Source organism: Cyprinodon tularosa, unplaced genomic scaffold (assembly GCF_016077235.1).
Source record: "Cyprinodon tularosa strain WSP-4 unplaced genomic scaffold, ASM1607723v1 ctg696, whole genome shotgun sequence".
NCBI lineage: Eukaryota > Metazoa > Chordata > Actinopteri > Cyprinodontiformes > Cyprinodontidae > Cyprinodon > Cyprinodon tularosa.
Genome location: NW_024039447.1, coordinates 330,635 through 349,012, shown reverse-complemented (window position 1 = coordinate 349,012; position 18,378 = coordinate 330,635). Strand labels below are relative to the sequence as shown.

Below are 18,378 nucleotides of genomic sequence, written 5' to 3'. Positions count from 1 at the left end.
GAGCATTTCAGCGTCGATAAAGTACTACAGCTTCTCAAAAGGAAGTTTTTCTTTGTACTGGTGTAGTTAACGCAAAGTTGTGACATCTGGTTTTGTCAAATAAAAATCAACATTGTCTCAACGGTTTTACATTAAACCCAATGACGGCAAGAATTTTTTTTTTTCGAAATCATGCAAACTTTGCCCATATTCACGCTGTAAATCTGGAAATATCTTGAAAAATGGGGGGTATAGCTCAGTGGTAGAGCATTTGACTGCAGATCAAGAGGTCTCTGGTTCAACTCCAGATGCCCCCTCTTTCTTGTCTAGAGGCTTTAAGTGTGTATAAAGTACTAATGTTTCTCAAAAGGAAGTTGCTTTCTACTGGTCTCAACATTGTAATGGTATCTGGTATTGTCAGATAAAAAATTCAGTATTGTCTTTACAATTTTATGTTAAAACTCACCGGTAGAGCATTTGACTGCAGATAAACAGGTCTCGGGTCAACTCCAGGTGCCCCCTTGTTGCTGTCTAGAGCATTTCAGCGTCGATAAAGTACTACAGCTTCTCAAAAGGAAGTTTTTCTTTGTACTGGTGTAGTTAACGCAAAGTAGTGACATCTTGTTTTGTCAAATAAAAATCAACATTGTCTCAACGGTTTTACATTAAACCCAATGACGGCAAGAATTTTTTTTTTTTCGAAATCATGCAAACTTAGCCCATATTCACGCTGTAAATCTGGAAATATCTTGAAAAATGGGGGGTATAGCTCAGTGGTAGAGCATTTGACTGCAGATCAAGAGGTCTCTGGTTCAACTCCAGATGCCCCCTCTCTCTTGTCTAGAGGCTTTAAGTGTGTATAAAGTACTAATGATTCTCAAAAGGAAGTTGCTTTCTACTGGTCTCATCATTGTAATGGTATCTGGTTTTGTCAGATAAAAAAATCAGTATTGTCTTTTTCGGTTTTATGTTAAAACTCACCGGTAGAGCATTTGACTCCAGATAAAGAGGTCTCGGGTCAACTCCAGCGTGTATAAAGTACTACAGCTTCTCAAGAGCAAGTTTGCTTTGTTCTGCTCTGATTAACGCAAAGTAATGAAATCCCGTTTTATTAGATAAAAATTCAGTATTGTCTTGACGGTTTTATGTTAAACCTCTGCAGTAGACAATTTAACTGCAGATAAACAGGTCTCGGGTCAACTCCAGGTGCCCCCTTGTTGCTGTCTAGAGCATTTCAGCGTCGATAAAGTACTACAGCTTCTCAAAAGGAAGTTTTTCTTTGTACTGGTGTAGTTAACGCAAAGTTGTGACATCTGGTTTTGTCAAATAAAAATCAACATTGTCTCAACGGTTTTACATTAAACCCAATGACGGCAAGAATTTTTTTTTTTCGAAATCATGCAAACTTAGCCGATATTCACGCTGTAAATCTGGAAATATCTTGAAAAATGGGGGGTATAGCTCAGTGGTAGAGCATTTGACTGCAGATCAAGAGGTCTCTGGTTCAACTCCAGATGCCCCCTCTTTCTTGTGTAGAGGCTTTAAGAATGTATAAAGTACTAATGTTTCTCAAAAGCAAGTTGCTTTCTACTGGTCTCATCATTATAATAGTATCTGATGTTGTCAGATAAAAAATCAGTATTGTCTTTTTCGGTTTTATGTTAAAACTCACCGGTAGAGAATTTAACTGCAGATAAACAGGTCTCGGGTCAACTCCAGGTGCCCCCTTGTTGCTCTCTAGAGCATTTCAGCGTCGATAAAGTACTACAGCTTCTCAAAAGGAAGTTTTTCTTTGTACTGGTGTAGTTAACGCAAAGTTGTGACATCTGGTTTTGTCAAATAAAAATCAACATTGTCTCAACGGTTTTACATTAAACCCAATGACGGCAAGAATTTTTTTTTTTCGAAATCATGCAAACTTAGCCCATATTCACGCTGTAAATCTGGAAATATCTTGAAAAATGGGGGGTATAGCTCAGTGGTAGAGCATTTGACTGCAGATCAAGAGGTCTCTGGTTCAACTCCAGATGCCCCCTCTTTCTTGTCTAGAGGCTTTAAGTGTGTATAAAGTAATAATGATTCTCAAAAGGAAGTTGCTTTCTACTGGTCTCATCATTGTTACAGTCTAGAGCAGGGGTGCTCAAGTCCAGTCCTCAAGAGCTACCATACTATAACTTTTAGATGCATCTCTTTTCTAACACACCTGAATCTAAAGGCTCAATCCCCTCATTTAGCTCAGCAGAGGCATGGTAACAAGCCTCTCATTTGATTCAGGTGTGTTAAAAATGGTTGCATCAAATAGTTGCAGGATAGTAGCTCTTGAGGACTGGACTTGAGCACCCCTGGTCTAGAGCATTAGAGCGTCGATAAAGTACCACAGCTTCTCAAAAGGAAGTTTTTCTTTGTACTGGTGTAGTTAACGTAAAGTCGTGACATTTGGTTTTGTCAAATAAAAACCAACATTGTCTCAACGGTTTTACATTAAACCCAATGACGGCAAGAATTTTTTTTGAAATCATGCAACTTTAGGCGGTATTCACTCTGTAAATCTGGAAATATGTTGCAAAATGGGGGGTATAGCTCAGTGGTAGAGCATTTGACTGCAGATCAAGAGGTCTCTGGTTCAACTCCAGATGCCCCCTCTTTCTTGTCTAGAGGCTTTAAGTGTGTATATAGTACTAATGCTTCTCAAAAGCAAGTTGCTTTCTACTGGTCTCAACATTGTAATGGTATCTGGTATTGTCAGATAAAAAATTCAGTATTATCTTGACAATTTTATGTTAAACCTCTGCGGTAGAGAATTTAACTGCAGATAAAGAGGTCTCGGGTCAACTCAAGGTGCGCCCTTGTTGCTGTCTAGAGCATTTCAGCGTCGATAAAGTACTACAGCTTCTCAAAAGGAAGTTTTTCTCTGTACTAGTGTAGTTAACGCAAAGTCGTGACATGTGGTTTTGTCAAATAAAAACCAACATTGTCTCAACGGTTTTACATTAAACCCAATGACGGCAAGAATTTTTTTTTCGAAATCATGCAAACTTAGGCTGTATTCACGCTGTAAATCTGGAAATATCTTGAAAAATGGGGGGTATAGCTCAGTGGTAGAGCATTTGACTGCAGATCAAGAGGTCTCTGGTTCAACTCCAGATGCCCCCTCTTTCTTGTGTAGAGGCTTTAAGAATGTATAAAGTACTAATGTTTCTCAAAAGCAAGTTGCTTTCTACTGGTCTCATCATTATAATAGTATCTGATGTTGTCAGATAAAAAATCAGTATTGTCTTTTTCGGTTTTATGTTAAAACTCACCGGTAGAGAATTTAACTGCAGATAAACAGGTCTCGGGTCAACTCCAGGTGCCCCCTTGTTGCTGTCTAGAGCATTTCAGCGTCGATAAAGTACTACAGCTTCTCAAAAGGAAGTTTTTCTTTGTACTGGTGTAGTTAACGCAAAGTTGTGACATCTGGTTTTGTCAAATAAAAATCAACATTGTCTCAACGGTTTTACATTAAACCCAATGACGGCAAGAATTTTTTTTTTTTTTTCGAAATCATGCAAACTTAGCCCATATTCACGCTGTAAATCTGGAAATATCTTGAAAAATGCGGGGTATAACTCAGTGGTAGAGCATTTGACTGCAGATCAAGAGGTCTCTGGTTCAACTCCAGATGCCCCCTCTTTCTTGTATAGAGGCTTTAAGACTGTATAAAGTACTAATGCTTCTCAAAAGGAAGTTGCTTTCTACTGGTCTCATCATTGTAATGGTATATGGTTTTGTCAAGTAAAAAAAATCAGTATTGTCTTTTTCGGTTTTATGTTAAAACTCACGGGTAGAGCATTTGACTGCAGATAAAGAGGTCTCGGGTCAACTCCAGCGTGTATAAAGTACTACAGCTTCTCAAGAGCAAGTTTGCTTTGTTCTGCTCTGATTAACGCAAAGTAATGAAATCCTGTTTTATTAGATAAAAATTCAGTATTGTCTTGACGGTTTTATGTTAAACCTCTGCAGTAGACAATTTAACTGCAGATAAACAGGTCTCGGGTCAAAACCAGGTGTCCCCTTGTTGCTGTCTAGGGCATTTCAGCATCGATAAAGTACTACAGCTTCTCAAAAGGAAGTTTATCTTTGTACTGGTGTAGTTAACGCAAAGTCGTGACATCTGGTTTTGTCAAATAAAAACCAACATTGTCTCAACGGTTTTACATTAAACCCAATGACGGCAAGAATTTTTTTTTTCGAAATCATGTAAACTTAGCCCATATTCACTCTGTAAATCTGGAAACATAGTGAAGAATAGGGGGGTATAGCTCACTGGTAGAGCATTTGACTGCAGATCAAGAGGTCTCTGGTTCAACTCCAGATGCCCCCTCTTTCTTGTGTAGAGGCTTTAAGAATGTATAAAGTACTAATGTTTCTCAAAAGCAAGTTGCTTTCTACTGGTCTCAACATTGTAATGGTATCTGGTATTGTCAGATAAAAAATTCAGTATTATCTTGACAATTTTATGTTAAACCTCTGCAGTAGACAATTTAACTGCGGATAAACAGGTCTCGGGTCAAAACCAGGTGCCCCCTTGTTGCTGTCTAGGGCATTTCAGCGTCGATAAAGTACTACAGCTTCTCAAAAGGAAGTTTTTCTTTGTACTGGTGTAGTTAACGCAAAGTCGTGACATCTGGTTTTGTCAAATAAAAATCAACATTGTCTCAACGGTTTTACATTAAACCCAATGACGGCAAGAATTTTTTTTTCGAAATCATGCAAACTTAGGCTGTATTCACGCTGTAAATCTGGAAATATCATGAAAAATGGGGGGTATAGCTCAGTGGTAGAGCATTTGACTGCAGATCAAGAGGTCTCTGGTTCAACTCCAGATGCCCCCTCTTTCTTGTGTAGAGGCTTTAAGAATGTATAAAGAACTAATGTTTCTCAAAAGCAAGTCGCTTTCTACTGGTCTCATCAATATAATAGTATCTGATGTTGTCAGATAAAAAATCAGTATTGTCTTTTTCGGTTTTATGTTAAAACTCACCGGTAGAGAATTTAACTGCAGATAAACAGGTCTCGGGTCAACTCCAGGTGCCCCCTTGTTGCTGTCTAGAGCATTTCAGCGTCGATAAAGTACTACAGCTTCTCAAAAGGAAGTTTTTCTTTGTACTGGTGTAGTTAACGCAAAGTTGTGACATCTGGTTTTGTCAAATAAAAATCAACATTGTCTCAACGGTTTTACATTAAACCCAATGACGGCAAGAATTTTAGTTTTTTTTTTCGAAATCATGCAAACTTAGCCCATATTCACGCTGTAAATCTGGAAATATCTTGAAAAATGGGGGGTATAGCTCACTGGTAGAGCATTTGACTGCAGATCAAGAGGTCTCTGGTTCAACTCCAGATGCCCCCTCTCTCTTGTCTAGAGGCTTTAAGTGTGTATAAAGTACTAATGATTCTCAAAAGGAAGTTGCTTTCTACTGGTCTCATCATTGTAATGGTATCTGGTTTTGTCAGATAAAAAAATCAGTATTGTCTTTTTCGGTTTTATGTTAAAACTCACCGGTAGAGCATTTGACTCCAGATAAAGAGGTCTTGGGTCAACTCCAGCGTTTATAAAGTACTACAGCTTCTCAAGAGCAAGTTTGCTTTGTTCTGCTCTGATTAACGCAAAGTAATGAAATCCCGTTTTATTAGATAAAAATTCAGTATTGTCTTGACGGTTGTATGTTAAACCTCTGCAGTAGACAATTTAACTGCGGATAAACAGGTCTCGGGTCAAAACCAGGTGCCCCCTTGTTGCTGTCTAGGGCATTTCAGCGTCGATAAAGTACTACAGCTTCTCAAAAGGAAGTTTTTCTTTGTACTGGTGTAGTTAACGCAAAGTTGTGACATCTGGTTTTGTCAAATAAAAATCAACATTGTCTCAACGGTTTTACATTAAACCCAATGACGGCAAGAATTTTTTTTTTCGAAATCATGTAAACTTAGCCCATATTCACTGTAAATCTGGAAATATAGTGAAGAATAGGGGGGTATAGCTCAGTGGTAGAGCATTTGACTGCAGATCAAGAGGTCTCTGGTTCAACTCCAGATGCCCCCTCTTTCTTGTCTAGAGGCTTTAAGTGTGTATAAAGTAATAATGATTCTCAAAAGGAAGTTGCTTTCTACTGGTCTCATCATTGTTACTGTCTAGAGCAGGGGTGCTCAAGTCCAGTCCTCAAGAGCTACCATACTATAACTTTTAGATGCATCTCTTTTCTAACACACCTGAATCTAAAGGCTCAATCCCCTCATTTAGCTCAGCAGAGGCATGGTAACGAGCCACTCATTTGATTCAGGTGTGTTAAAAATGGTTGCATCAAATAGTTGCAGGATAGTAGCTCTTGAGGACTGGACTTGAGCACCCCTGGTCTAGAGCATTAGAGCGTCGATAAAGTACTACAGCTTCTCAAAAGGAAGTTTTTCTTTGTACTGGTGTAGTTAACGTTTTAGTTAGTGTAGTTAAAGTTTTGTCAAATAAAAACCAACATTGTCTCAACGGTTTTACATTAAACCCAATGACGGCAAGAATTTTTTTTGAAATCATGCAACTTTAGGCGGTATTCACTCTGTAAATCTGGAAATATGTTGCAAAGGGGGGGTATAGCTCAGTGGTAGAGCATTTGACTGCAGATCAAGAGGTCTCTGGTTCAACTCCAGATGTCCCCTCTTTCTTGTCTAGAGGCTTTAAGTGTGTATATAGTACTAATGCTTCTCAAAAGCAAGTTGCTTTCTACTGGTCTCAACATTGTAATGGTATCTGGTACTGTCAGATAAAAAAATCTGTATTGGCTTGATGGTTTTATGTTAAACCTCACCGGTAGAGCATTTGGCTGCAGATCAAGAGGTATTGGGACAACTCCAGTGTGAATAAAGTACTACAGCTTCTCAAAAGCTAGTTTGCTATGTACTGGTCTCATTAACGCATTTTAATGATATCTGGTTTTGTCAGATAAAAATTCAGTATGGTCTTGACAGTTTTATGTTAAACCTCAGAGGTAGAGAATTTAACTGCAGATAAAGAGGTCTCAGGTCAACTCCAGGTGCCCGCTTATTGCTGTCTAGAGCATTTTAGTGTTGATAAAGTACTACAGCTTCTCAAAAGGAAGTTTTTCTTTGTACTGGTGTAGTTAACGCAAAGTCGGGACATGTGGTTTTGTCAAATAAAAACCAACATTGTCTCAACGGTTTTACATTAAACCCAATGACGGCAAGAATTTTTTTCGAAATCATGCAAACTTAGGCGGTATTCACTCTGTATATCTGGAAATATCTTGAAAAATGGGGGGTATAGCTCAGTGGTAGAGCATTTGACTGCAGATCAAGAGGTCTCTGGTTCAACTCCAGATGCCCCCTCTTTCTTGTCTAGAGGCTTTAAGTGTGTATAAAGTACTAATGCTTCTCAAAAGGAAGTTGCTTTCTACTGGTCTCATCATTGTCACTGTCTAGAGCATTAGAGCGTCGATAAAGTACTACAGCTTCTCAAAAGGAAGTTTTTCTTTGTACTGGTGTAGTTAAGTCGTGACATGTGGTTTTGTCAAATAAAAACCAACATTGTCTCTACGGTTTTACATTAAACCCAATGACTGCAAGAATTTTTTTCGAAATCATGCAACTTTAGGCGGTATTCACTCTGTAAATCTGGAAATATGTTGCAATGGGGGGGTATAGCTCAGTGGTAGAGCATTTGACTGCAGATCAAGAGGTCTCTGGTTCAACTCCAGATGTCCCCTCTTTCTTGTCTAGAGGCTTTAAGTGTGTATATAGTACTAATGCTTCTCAAAAGCAAGTTGCTTTCTACTGGTCTCAACATTGTAATGGTATCTGGTACTGTCAGATAAAAAAATCTGTATTGGCTTGATGGTTTTATGTTAAACCTCACCGGTAGAGCATTTGGCTGCAGATCAAGAGGTATTGGGACAACTCCAGTGTGAATAAAGTACTACAGCTTCTCAAAAGCTAGTTTGCTATGTACTGGTCTCATTAACGCATTTTAATGATATCTGGTTTTGTCAGATAAAAATTCAGTATGGTCTTGACAGTTTTATGTTAAACCTCAGAGGTAGAGAATTTAACTGCAGATAAAGAGGTCTCAGGTCAACTCCAGGTGCCCGCTTATTGCTGTCTAGAGCATTTTAGTGTTGATAAAGTACTACAGCTTCTCAAAAGGAAGTTTTTCTTTGTACTGGTGTAGTTAACGCAAAGTCGGGACATGTGGTTTTGTCAAATAAAAACCAACATTGTCTCAACGGTTTTACATTAAACCCAATGACGGCAAGAATTTTTTTCGAAATCATGCAAACTTAGGCGGTATTCACTCTGTATATCTGGAAATATCTTGAAAAATGGGGGGTGTAGCTCAGTGGTAGAGCATTTGACTGCAGATCAAGAGGTCTCTGGTTCAACTCCAGATGCCCCCTCTTTCTTGTCTAGAGGCTTTAAGTGTGTATAAAGTACTAATGCTTCTCAAAAGGAAGTTGCTTTCTACTGGTCTCATCATTGTTACTGTCTAGAGCATTAGAGCGTCGATAAAGTACTACAGCTTCTCAAAAGGAAGTTTTTCTTTGTACTGGTGTAGTTAAGTCGTGACATGTGGTTTTGTCAAATAAAAACCAACATTGTCTCTACGGTTTTACATTAAACCCAATGACGGCAAGAATTTTTTTCGAAATCATGCAACTTTAGGCGGTATTCACTCTGTAAATCTGGAAATATGTTGCAGAGTATAGCTCAGTGGTAGAGCATTTGAGTCCAGTTTAAGTCCAGTTGCCCCCTCATTACTGCCTTGAGGCCTTTAGCGACTATTAAATGGTCTACCTTCTGAAAAAGAAGTGTGCTTTGTACTGGTCTGATTAAGGCAATTGCCACCTGGTTTTGTCAGGTTAACCTTCAACATTGTCTCTGTGTAAATATTGAATTTTGACTTTAGGAGTATAGCTCAATGGTAATGCATTTGACCAGTGTTTAATGGGAGATCAAGAGATTAGAGGGTTAACTCTGGTTGCCTCCTGATTTTCAGCTGCCATTATATGTCCACATCTACATTGTTCATTTTTTGTTTTTTCTTTTTTATTCAATATTCTCCTACCTTAAGTTTCCTAATATCAATTTGCATTTCCATTATTTTCTTACTGGTAAATAAGAAATAAAAAACACATCACTTCTTACCACTGTGCGATACTGAAGGGTCATGGCTGAAGCTATGCTTGCTTGTCTGTAGAGCTGCAGGCTGAGCCTCGTGGTCATAACAGTAACAACTGGGAGTCTATGTCCAACGGAAAAGAACACAACACCTCGCGGGTTGTCGCTCTCCACAAAGGTGATGTTGGCGTAGCGTGTTGTCTCATTGATAGAGGCTCCAGCTCCCACTTTATAAATCTCAACCAAGAACCATGCCTGGTATTCAGGTTCCTAGAACCGAACATATGTTTGTTTATTTAGGAATACACACCCCTTTATTAAAAGCTTAGGGTGTTTCTTTCTTTTACCTCATCATCCAGAACTTCAAGAATGAGAGCACATTGGGTCTCTCCTCTCCGACAGATCACTGCCCCTGAGGTCTGTACAAGCTGGGAGGTTAGGTTGACTCCATTTTCAAGAAGACTTAAGCTTTCCTTACTGAAAGTAGCTCTCCAGAAGACCTGTAAATCTTCAAAAGCTCTGAGCGACGAGAGAAAGCAAAGGGCTCATTGTGAACATGAAAACATTTACTGTGAAGGTGGTCATCCATGTGTGGTTACAAATTTTCACCATCTAATAATTTTTTGTCACCTGTTTTCCTGTCTTTGGAGGTAGAGCAAAGTGGTTCTGTTCTCTGAATCTTCGTCCAGAACTTGGCCCCTCAGGGAGCCAAGAGTAAAGCCTACGATACCGTTATGAAGGTCGCTCCCTGATGTTGCAAAGAGAGGGCATCAAACATAGAGTCATATTAAAGGGAACAACAGACAATATTCAATATTGTGTAACCATGAGTGTAGATTATAAAAGATGTTGACTTTATAATGAAATGTCTTCTGCAGTGATCACAAATAAAGCATCAGTGGGCTGTTTTCAATTTCACCTACAGACAAGTCTGGCAGTAATGAAAATACACTGGAAGCCAAAAATATGATGTCATGCAGATCGGTGATCTACATGTCATTGTAAAAAATTTTAATAGTTAATAGCCTATTAATGAATATGAAATGGATGGGAGCTCATTTTCTGGAACATGTAATGGTCACTTACCTTAGCTTGTCACACCTTGCCGATTTAGTCAGCATATGCCCGACGTCCCAGAATCTCCTAAAACGTTGGCATAAGCTGAACTTTGTATATATTTTTTTTTCAATTTTGGGTGTATACATAGTGTATTCATAAGGAGTCCAGAACTTATGTACAATGACAGAAGGGAGCAGCTTCCCAGAGGAAGCATCGAAAAGGAAGCAAAAAAAGAAAAAATGTTTGCAGTCGCAGCAGATTCGGAGTCATGTTTGCTAGGAAGAGTGTTGATCCAGGCCATGGGCGTGAATGCAGGGAGGATCAATCATACTCACCTTCTCGCTTACCCTATGATTGGGATGGATTCTGGAGGACTACTGATGGTTTCCTCCTGTGAACCCTCTATAATACCAAAATGCTTCCAATATGCCATTAAACAGTAGCTTTAAATTAGAAACACATCCAGCAGTCTTCTGTAACATGTCAGACATGTTCATATGCATTGGAGATAAGTTCATGATAACTTACGCATAAGTTATGCACACGTTTCTCATAGGTTTTGGATAAGCTAGACACTACGACTTATGACTATCTTACACTTAACATATGTCAACAATCAGATAACTTATCTGTAACATCGTCAGTAAGTACGTTGGAATATTTTCAGCATGCTGAAAATTTCTCAACGTACTTGCCATATGTCGAACTGTGCCAACGTGTTTCAGCGTGCTCATAACTTACTGCTAAACATAACCATAACTTATCCAACATATGCCAGCATTTTTGACAGATTTTCCGTACATCAGGCATATGCCAGCTAAATCGTCAAGGTGTAAAAGGGGCTTACGTAGCTTAAAAGGGATAATTTATCCTAGCCAGGAAACAGGGCATTGGAATAATGCAAACACAAATGGACTTTAGGACAATTTTATGATTTACCAAGGATCACAATCTTTACAAATGATCCAAAGCCCTGGGAAGGGCTGTCTGTGATCTGAGCTCCTCCTTGTGGATCACTGAGGTAGATGAAGAACACTTCCTGTCCCTCTGGCTCAGAGTCATCCAGTATGGTGAGGGCAAACTCGGCCTCTTCTTTTCCGGCCTGCAGAGACACCACAGTGGACTCCAAAGAGAAGTCCTCCTCTTCCTTTGCGAGAGTACTGGATGGCTCCAGGGTGAAGGGAGGACTTTCTGTACTTCCATCTGAGGTACGTAACACAACAGCATAAGTTTGAGGTAAATTACAGACTAAATAGGGGTAAATAATTCCCCGTGAGAAGAAAACAGACCTCCGTATGCCAGGAGCTTGACATTCACAGTATCTGCAACACTGCCTGACCTGCGTACTCTTAGTACAACTCTCCGTTCCTGCTGACTTGCCTCATCTCTGTCCTCTTCCACTTGTACAAGTTCAGGGCCAATGCTCAAAACTCCACCAGTTGCATCACTGGCTTGTATGGTGACAGTGGCCACTCTGTGCTGTGGGTTAAGGCGAGGGGGTGCCTCTGCCCAGGTTAGACTTGGTCTGATGACCTCAACATGTGTTAGGTTGACAAAAAAGAGCTCATCGCTCTCTGATAGGTCATCATCAATGATGGAAAGGTTGAATGAAGCATTTTTCTGCTGAGGTGAGCTGAAAACCAAACGGCCATCGGACACATGGAGGAAATCCTCTCCTGGTGCTGCACTGCCTCCTGATGTTGAGTACGACAGGTGAGTCATGTTGCTACGGGACCCGTATAGCTTCTGAACATAAAGTGTAATAGTTTGGATGTCCTCTGCAATAACAAGTTTACGAGAATCAGGGGCAAACTGGTAAATACCCAACGGTTCCACTTCTGCCACAGTAAAACCTGACCTGTGAAAAAAAAGCGGAGGCATAAGAGCATGATAACGGTCAGCTGAATATTAAACTGTTGCCTAAAGTTGGATTTTGAATCCTACCTTAACTTAACTGTACCAGGTCCACCAGTGCCAGATGTGGCATCAGTGAGATGTAAAGAATAGGTTTCTGCTTCTAATGCATTAGCATGAGCTGTGAAAGATATGGACTTGTCCTTCTCTCCATGAGCCAAGGTAAGCAAACCTAAACAAAAAGAAAGGACACATACTCAACAGTTAGAAATCTTTTCAGAGTTTGACAGAATAATTTGAGAGGTTTAAAAAGAACAGAAAGAAGCTGATTGTTTTGCTACTGAAGAAAACATTTGGAAATAGTATTTTTTAATTAATCAGTCTTCGAAGCTCAAAGTGTTTCACCTGTGTTTGGAATTATACGTCCAATTCTGAAGCCTTGGGGATTCATTCCTGAAGGGTAACCAGCCTTCCACTGCACACTAACTTCCCCAAAAAGCCCAGTTCGAGTTACCTTTGCCTCACAAGCTCCCAACTCTATGCTCAAAACCTCCAGAGCCAGTGAAGCAAATCCAACCTGAACAAGTACAAAACAAATGGATGGAAGATAAAGTATTAACCTAATGACAGATTCTTGGACATACCATTTATTTGTCATTAAACATCAGCATGTGCTGAACAAGAATCCAGGGTCCTGTGGTGTTCTACAAAGTTCCTAACTATTTAAATTTAATTTATTATTAACCATTAATGACATATGTAATGTAAAAAAATAAACCAATTAAATAAAGCTTCAATAATGCAATATTATTGTTAAGCTGATAAATGTTTATAACAGCAGCTGAATGTAGATAAAACAAAAGCAATATTTTCTGCTAAATTTTTGACTTTATGTTTTATGTGAACTCTCATTCATTTCACCTAAATGTTAGATGGATACCATTCTAAAATGTCAGAAATGGTTGATTCATGATTCCAAGGTACGTGAATATAAACAGTATACATCCTACTTGGAAGCCATGAAAAGGTCTAATTTAAAGTTATAATTCCCCAGTCTAGTCATATTACTGAAAATTAACACGAAAGGATAGCTGTCCGAGTACAACCTTGTGGTTTATTATATGAACAAAATAAAACACAGGTGAATAAATAAATCCAGAAGTTACCTCTGAGCTTGCAGCTTCCTCAGGAACGGTCACTGTAGCAGAACTGGAGTCATGAAGCAGACGAGGCAAAGAGCCTTGGAGAGCGCTGACCAGTCTAACATCAGTCAGTTCTATGTTAAAGCTTTCATCGAATGACAAAAATACCTAAAAAGAGAAATGTGTTAGGAAAAATAAAGATATTCAAAATAGCAGGAAACTTAAAGAAAACTATAATTTTTTTCCCAAATGCATGGGTTCTTAGTGCTGTCAGACAGCATTATGGTTCTTACTTGGCTGCTGATTGGGATAGTTATCTGACTGAAGGACTGTCCCTCTACCATAAGCAGCCTTCCTTCAGCTTGTCCTCCCAGTATGTCCTGAATGTCCATCATTTCACTTCCCCTTCCACTTATCTTATAGCCAACACTGGCATTGCCATAAAGCCCTTCAAATCGTGAAACATTCACAAGCAAAGCCCGAGTGACCTGAGACCCTGAAACCTCCACCACTACAGACTGCAGCACAGGGTTCAGCGAAAACACTCCATGGGGTTCATCATTAGCAGGCACCCTAAAAGAGAAAACAAATGAACAAATTAAGTTTTATTATCCACTGTAGTATAGATGTTGAAAACAATCTCACAAGAGCACAACATCAGTGGGTGCAAAATAAATGTTTTTGATAATGTAACAAGAGGTGTTTAGGTTTTCTTAATTTAATTTTAGGCATCTATAAAACAGGTGTATAAATGTGCAAATTTGCAGTGTTGTCCTGTTCTAAAATATATAATGTACTGCCTTTTGGAATCAATAGACATTCCCTATAGAATGCTTTATAAAACTTTATTAAATTCCTATAAACATCCACAGCTGTAGCGAGTCATGCTGCACAGGCGGGCAGGAAGCAGCTGTTTTCTTCTCTCACTAATGAATGTATTTTTTCTTTCATAGAGTGAGAACAAGAAGATGTAAAGGTGGTCAACCTTGAGTCGTTATAATCCTTCAAATATGTTTTAGATAAGCTGAGAAGTTTTATTTATTAATCTTCTTATTTCGCTCCACAAAAATATAAACGCAACACTTTTGTTTTTGCTCCCATTTTTTATGAGTTAAACGCAAAGATCTAAAATTTTGGGTTTTAGCATCTTGATAGTGAAGTGTTCACTATTACACTGGTTTGTCAACAACATTTAAGGCAAATGGTAACATTGTGTATCTGGAAAAAGTTTTAGATCTCAGAGTTCATCTCATAAAAAATTGGAGCAAAACCAAAAGTGTTAGATTTATATTTTAGTTGAGTGTATAAACAGTGTTAGTATTATATTGTATTGTAGAGGAGTGAATATAATACAACTCTACTTTCTTTACCTTATTTGAGTTCTGATCAGGTCTGGGTTGGCATCCAGAGTCCCACCGCCATCCACCGCTGTAAGCTGGACGACGTAGACCTCCTCCAACTCTGGCACTGTGTCAGGTATCAGGCGAAGGATAATCTCTGCCTCCCTTTGGCCTTCCGGTATTATTACAGAGCCAGCTAAGGCTAGAAAGTCACCAACTATATCTGAGTCACTCTGAATCTGCCACTGGACCTGGGATAAAATTATGCTTCTGTTAACATTTTTATTACTTATATTGTGTTTGATTGATAGGGAAGAAATCCAGAATTTTGATATTATCTTACTGTGATGTTGCCCATGGTTCCTCCTCTACGAGTGATCAACAAGGAAATGTTAAGTGGGCCTTCTGCTTCTGTGGATTCATTGATGACGCGTTGCTTGAGAGCATCAGCAGTGAACTGCACTATACCATTAGGATCTCCAAACTGCTCTATCTAAAATAGGAAGATTTAGAAGAAAACTTCAGTTCTTAGAATTGATAATTTCCTTAAATAAGTTATGATGTTTTTCATTATTTTTCCAGAACAGTACCTTAAGTGTTACTGAACCAGCCTGAGGATCAACATCCATCTCACCAGAAAGAACACTCAGCTCTATTATAAATGTTTCCTCCATTTCCACCTCGCCATGAGGCAGAATCCGTAGCTCTATGATACCGACGCTCTCCTCTCCATCTTTAAAAAAGAAAGAGCCAGTCACAGGAGCTCTAATGTCTGTATTTAAAGCAGGCAGGGTGTCTCTGCTGTTTGGACCCAGGATGTTCCAAGCAACCTGTGAAAAGAAAAAATATTAAGCAAAATAGAATCTGATAGGGAACTGCATGATCATATTTTTTCCCCTCGCATAACTGATTTACCGTTGCATTGCCCAAAAGGCCTCCTGCTCTTTCCAATACAAGACTCAGCTTCAAAGTAGAGTCCGGGTTTGCCAAAGTTATTAGACTTTCATTCACAAAGCGGACGACTCCATTTGGAGAATCACTCTTGCTAATGGTGATTCTTGAAACTTGTTGGGGGCCCAGAACAGCTCCGCCGGTGGCACCAACCAGGACAATTTCAAATATCTCTGCAGGTTCACTGGAACAAAAAATGTGTTGATTTGGTTGAGTTAAATTCCACATAATGTTTATTTACATGAGGCATTTTTCTTTTTTATAATAAACCAAGTCCTCACCTGTTTGTGTCATCAATAATAGTGACATTGATGAAGCTTATATTTTGGCCGCTGACAAACATCAGCGAATCATTGTTCAGCAAGTAGTCGAGACCGGGGGTCGCACTCAAGCTTCTTGACAGAAAGTGAGCAGAGACGGTTCCGTAGGAACCCACCCTCCTCACTACGGGGATCAACACGTGACCCACATCTTCCTCAACTGAAAATATCAAGAAAGATATTCATCTTCCGCTTTTTTTAAAGTTATACCCCAAACTTTTTTTATAAATGTTTTAAGGGACTTTAAGGGACATTAAGGGACCAGACCCCTAAAAAACATATTGATGCAAAAGGTTCAATTATACAGCTGTTAGCTGAGGAAATATAAAAATAGTTCTTATTATGACAGGGCAGCTAATTTCCTTCTGTCATTCTAATGTTATTTCAAGACCAGAATTCGAAGGAAATGATGCTAATAATAATCATCTTCCTGTCAAAGGTTTTAAAGGTACCAATATTGCTGGAATACGACACCAATTATTCAATATTAAATTATATTATTATTATTATCACAAACTTCAAAGCTCAGTGTTGTGAAGAAAGTTTCATCAAGGCAAGGAACATTCTGGAAGTGCCTGGATTTTCTACCTAACTACTCCAGTCCTCAAAAGCTACAGACCATCAGGTTTATAGGTATATAAGACAATGGCCAAATGATTTATATTCAAACATCAAACAACAGATTCTGCAAAGATGCCACAACCGGACTACAGAGGATTGGGACTTTTTTTTTTTATTAGAGTGTTTGGGTTATCAAACAAAGTAAGCACCATCTGAAATAAAAGGACGGACAGCTTAATAAATCTTTTGTCTAAATCTAAAAATAAGACAAGTTGTGTTCTTCTTTTATCTAAGGCTAGTGGCTTACAATTTCCTCTAAAACAATGCCTTGACTAAACTGCAGTGCACTTAAACACTTTCTGCTGGCTTTTTACCTGTAATGTTAAGGTAGTGTCTGAACTCCAAGATCCCCTCAGCATTGTCGTTCTGCAGAATAACCACTAAAACAGAAGATATGTTTCCAATAGCTGGAGGTTGGTCCAGTTGAAGTCCTGATTCTCGCACTGTGTAGTCCACAGCACTGACCACCAGAGGGAGACACAGAAAAGAAATAAGTAAAGCACATTCAGCAGAGCATGGGAAACTGAACCTCATTTAAGAAAATGTAACAACCTGAGATTAAGCAGATCTACATTAGTAATGTTAACAAAGAATATCTCGGGTCCCTCTGGTAGACTGTCGTCTCGGATATGAAGAGTAATTTCTTGTGAGGTTTGGCCTGCTGTAAACAGTAATTGTCCTGAAGCTGAAGAAAAGTCTGTTCCACTGACTGCTGTATAGCCTGAGGTCTCATAGTTCACCAACACACTGCCCAAACTGCCAAAGGAGCGAACCACTGTCACATTAACCTGTGTAAAAAAGTATAACAGGAAAGGTGGTGGTTAAAGCCAATCAGCAGCAACAACTGTGTCAGTCTTAGTTGTAATAAAATAGTTCTATAAACAAGTGTGTTAAACTTTAATGATCTTACCATTTCCTCCTCTTCCCTCGCTGTGAGCTGGAGTTGGTCGAAAGAGAAAAGTCCATGAGGGAGATCACTTGCTGCCATGGTAACTCTTGCATGCCTGGCGGTGGGACTTATTTCCAGTCCTACTGTAGCAGAGGTCAGCAGGAGCTGGTAATCACGTCGCTCTTCAGGGAGTTCATCATCAATAACCTGTGAAAATAGCAGATATGAACAAACTTCTATTCAATACATATGGCAATTTTGAAAAGACAGACACAATGAAAGACTATATCTATATATATATATATATATTAATGAACTACAGCAAAATACTTACCTTTAGTAAAATGGTGGCAACAGACTGACCATCACTCATAGCGACAATGCCAAATACTGTTTCAAATTCAGAAACCGAAGCTGGAGTAATATTCCAATAAATTTGGACCTCTCCAAAAACACCTGGACCTCTCACAATGCTGCACAGAAACACACAATCACAAACATATTTTATCATTGAAATGTAAATAACTTCTTTTTCTAGATTAGTTGCAAGTATCACATCTAACTCACTTGACCATGGCAGTCCCGTTATAGTTGCCCTGAGGTTCCCCAATGATAACATTTTGAGATGACTCTGCTATTCCAATGATTCCGAAGGCAGCTTTGTCTGCTCTGATGGTGACAGTTACCTCCCCTGAACAAAATTTATAAAAAAAGATATGAAATAAATAAGTAAGGTTTTTGTTTTTTTAACAAATAGTTTTTTAAGTTGGAAATTGAATAGCATTCAAACTAAAACAAATAATGAGACATTCAACGATTGCAAACAGAAGTCAAAGCAGTACCATCAAACAGAAAAACACCAGCTCCAATTTAAGAAATCAACAGTGTCATAATCAACATGTTTCTAATTACATATCTTAGGACCCTTAGCAAAAACAACACCAGTATATGGGATGATAATAGGAGTCAAGGGGAAATGTGTAGCTTTAGAAGGTCACTGATGCAAACTCAGCCATGCTGGTTATCCTCCTCATACTTTTAGTTATCTAAATCCTGAGTTT

The 18,378-nt window shown here is 38.9% G+C and overlaps 1 protein-coding gene and 9 non-coding genes across 10 annotated transcripts in view; 9 read left to right on the top strand and 1 right to left on the bottom strand.

Moving 5' to 3' along the window:
* Positions 1-224: 224 nt before the first annotated feature.
* Positions 225-296, top strand: trnac-gca. The gene has a single exon. It is a non-coding gene; the product is annotated as a tRNA-Cys (tRNA).
* Positions 297-738: 442 nt separating this feature from the next.
* Positions 739-810, top strand: trnac-gca. Its single transcript has one exon. It is a non-coding gene; the product is annotated as a tRNA-Cys (tRNA).
* Positions 811-1,430: 620 nt separating this feature from the next.
* Positions 1,431-1,502, top strand: trnac-gca. The gene has a single exon. It is a non-coding gene; the product is annotated as a tRNA-Cys (tRNA).
* A 441-nt stretch (positions 1,503-1,943) lies between these two features.
* On the top strand, positions 1,944-2,015 carry trnac-gca. The gene has a single exon. It is a non-coding gene; the product is annotated as a tRNA-Cys (tRNA).
* Positions 2,016-2,549: 534 nt separating this feature from the next.
* trnac-gca lies at positions 2,550-2,621 on the top strand. The gene has a single exon. It is a non-coding gene; the product is annotated as a tRNA-Cys (tRNA).
* A 439-nt stretch (positions 2,622-3,060) lies between these two features.
* On the top strand, positions 3,061-3,132 carry trnac-gca. Its single transcript has one exon. It is a non-coding gene; the product is annotated as a tRNA-Cys (tRNA).
* Positions 3,133-4,781: 1,649 nt separating this feature from the next.
* On the top strand, positions 4,782-4,853 carry trnac-gca. The gene has a single exon. It is a non-coding gene; the product is annotated as a tRNA-Cys (tRNA).
* A 1,136-nt stretch (positions 4,854-5,989) lies between these two features.
* trnac-gca lies at positions 5,990-6,061 on the top strand. The gene has a single exon. It is a non-coding gene; the product is annotated as a tRNA-Cys (tRNA).
* A 1,223-nt stretch (positions 6,062-7,284) lies between these two features.
* On the top strand, positions 7,285-7,356 carry trnac-gca. The gene has a single exon. It is a non-coding gene; the product is annotated as a tRNA-Cys (tRNA).
* A 1,749-nt stretch (positions 7,357-9,105) lies between these two features.
* The window catches only part of adgrv1 (adhesion G protein-coupled receptor V1), an 80,912-nt gene continuing 71,639 nt past the window's right edge, over positions 9,106-18,378 (bottom strand). The window contains exons 64-82 of the mRNA XM_038268173.1: positions 17,885-18,008; positions 17,652-17,790; positions 17,339-17,524; positions 16,981-17,216; positions 16,743-16,888; positions 15,769-15,967; positions 15,452-15,671; positions 15,127-15,366; positions 14,880-15,029; positions 14,567-14,787; positions 13,490-13,769; positions 13,221-13,364; positions 12,460-12,631; positions 12,145-12,286; positions 11,490-12,058; positions 11,140-11,403; positions 9,772-9,889; positions 9,489-9,660; positions 9,106-9,411 (exon numbers count right to left, since the gene is read on the bottom strand). Coding sequence (XP_038124101.1) covers positions 9,121-9,411; positions 9,489-9,660; positions 9,772-9,889; positions 11,140-11,403; positions 11,490-12,058; positions 12,145-12,286; positions 12,460-12,631; positions 13,221-13,364; positions 13,490-13,769; positions 14,567-14,787; positions 14,880-15,029; positions 15,127-15,366; positions 15,452-15,671; positions 15,769-15,967; positions 16,743-16,888; positions 16,981-17,216; positions 17,339-17,524; positions 17,652-17,790; positions 17,885-18,008 — 4,013 coding nt within the window. The 3' untranslated portion in view covers positions 9,106-9,120. The remainder of the gene's footprint in view (positions 9,412-9,488; positions 9,661-9,771; positions 9,890-11,139; positions 11,404-11,489; positions 12,059-12,144; positions 12,287-12,459; positions 12,632-13,220; positions 13,365-13,489; positions 13,770-14,566; positions 14,788-14,879; positions 15,030-15,126; positions 15,367-15,451; positions 15,672-15,768; positions 15,968-16,742; positions 16,889-16,980; positions 17,217-17,338; positions 17,525-17,651; positions 17,791-17,884; positions 18,009-18,378) is intronic.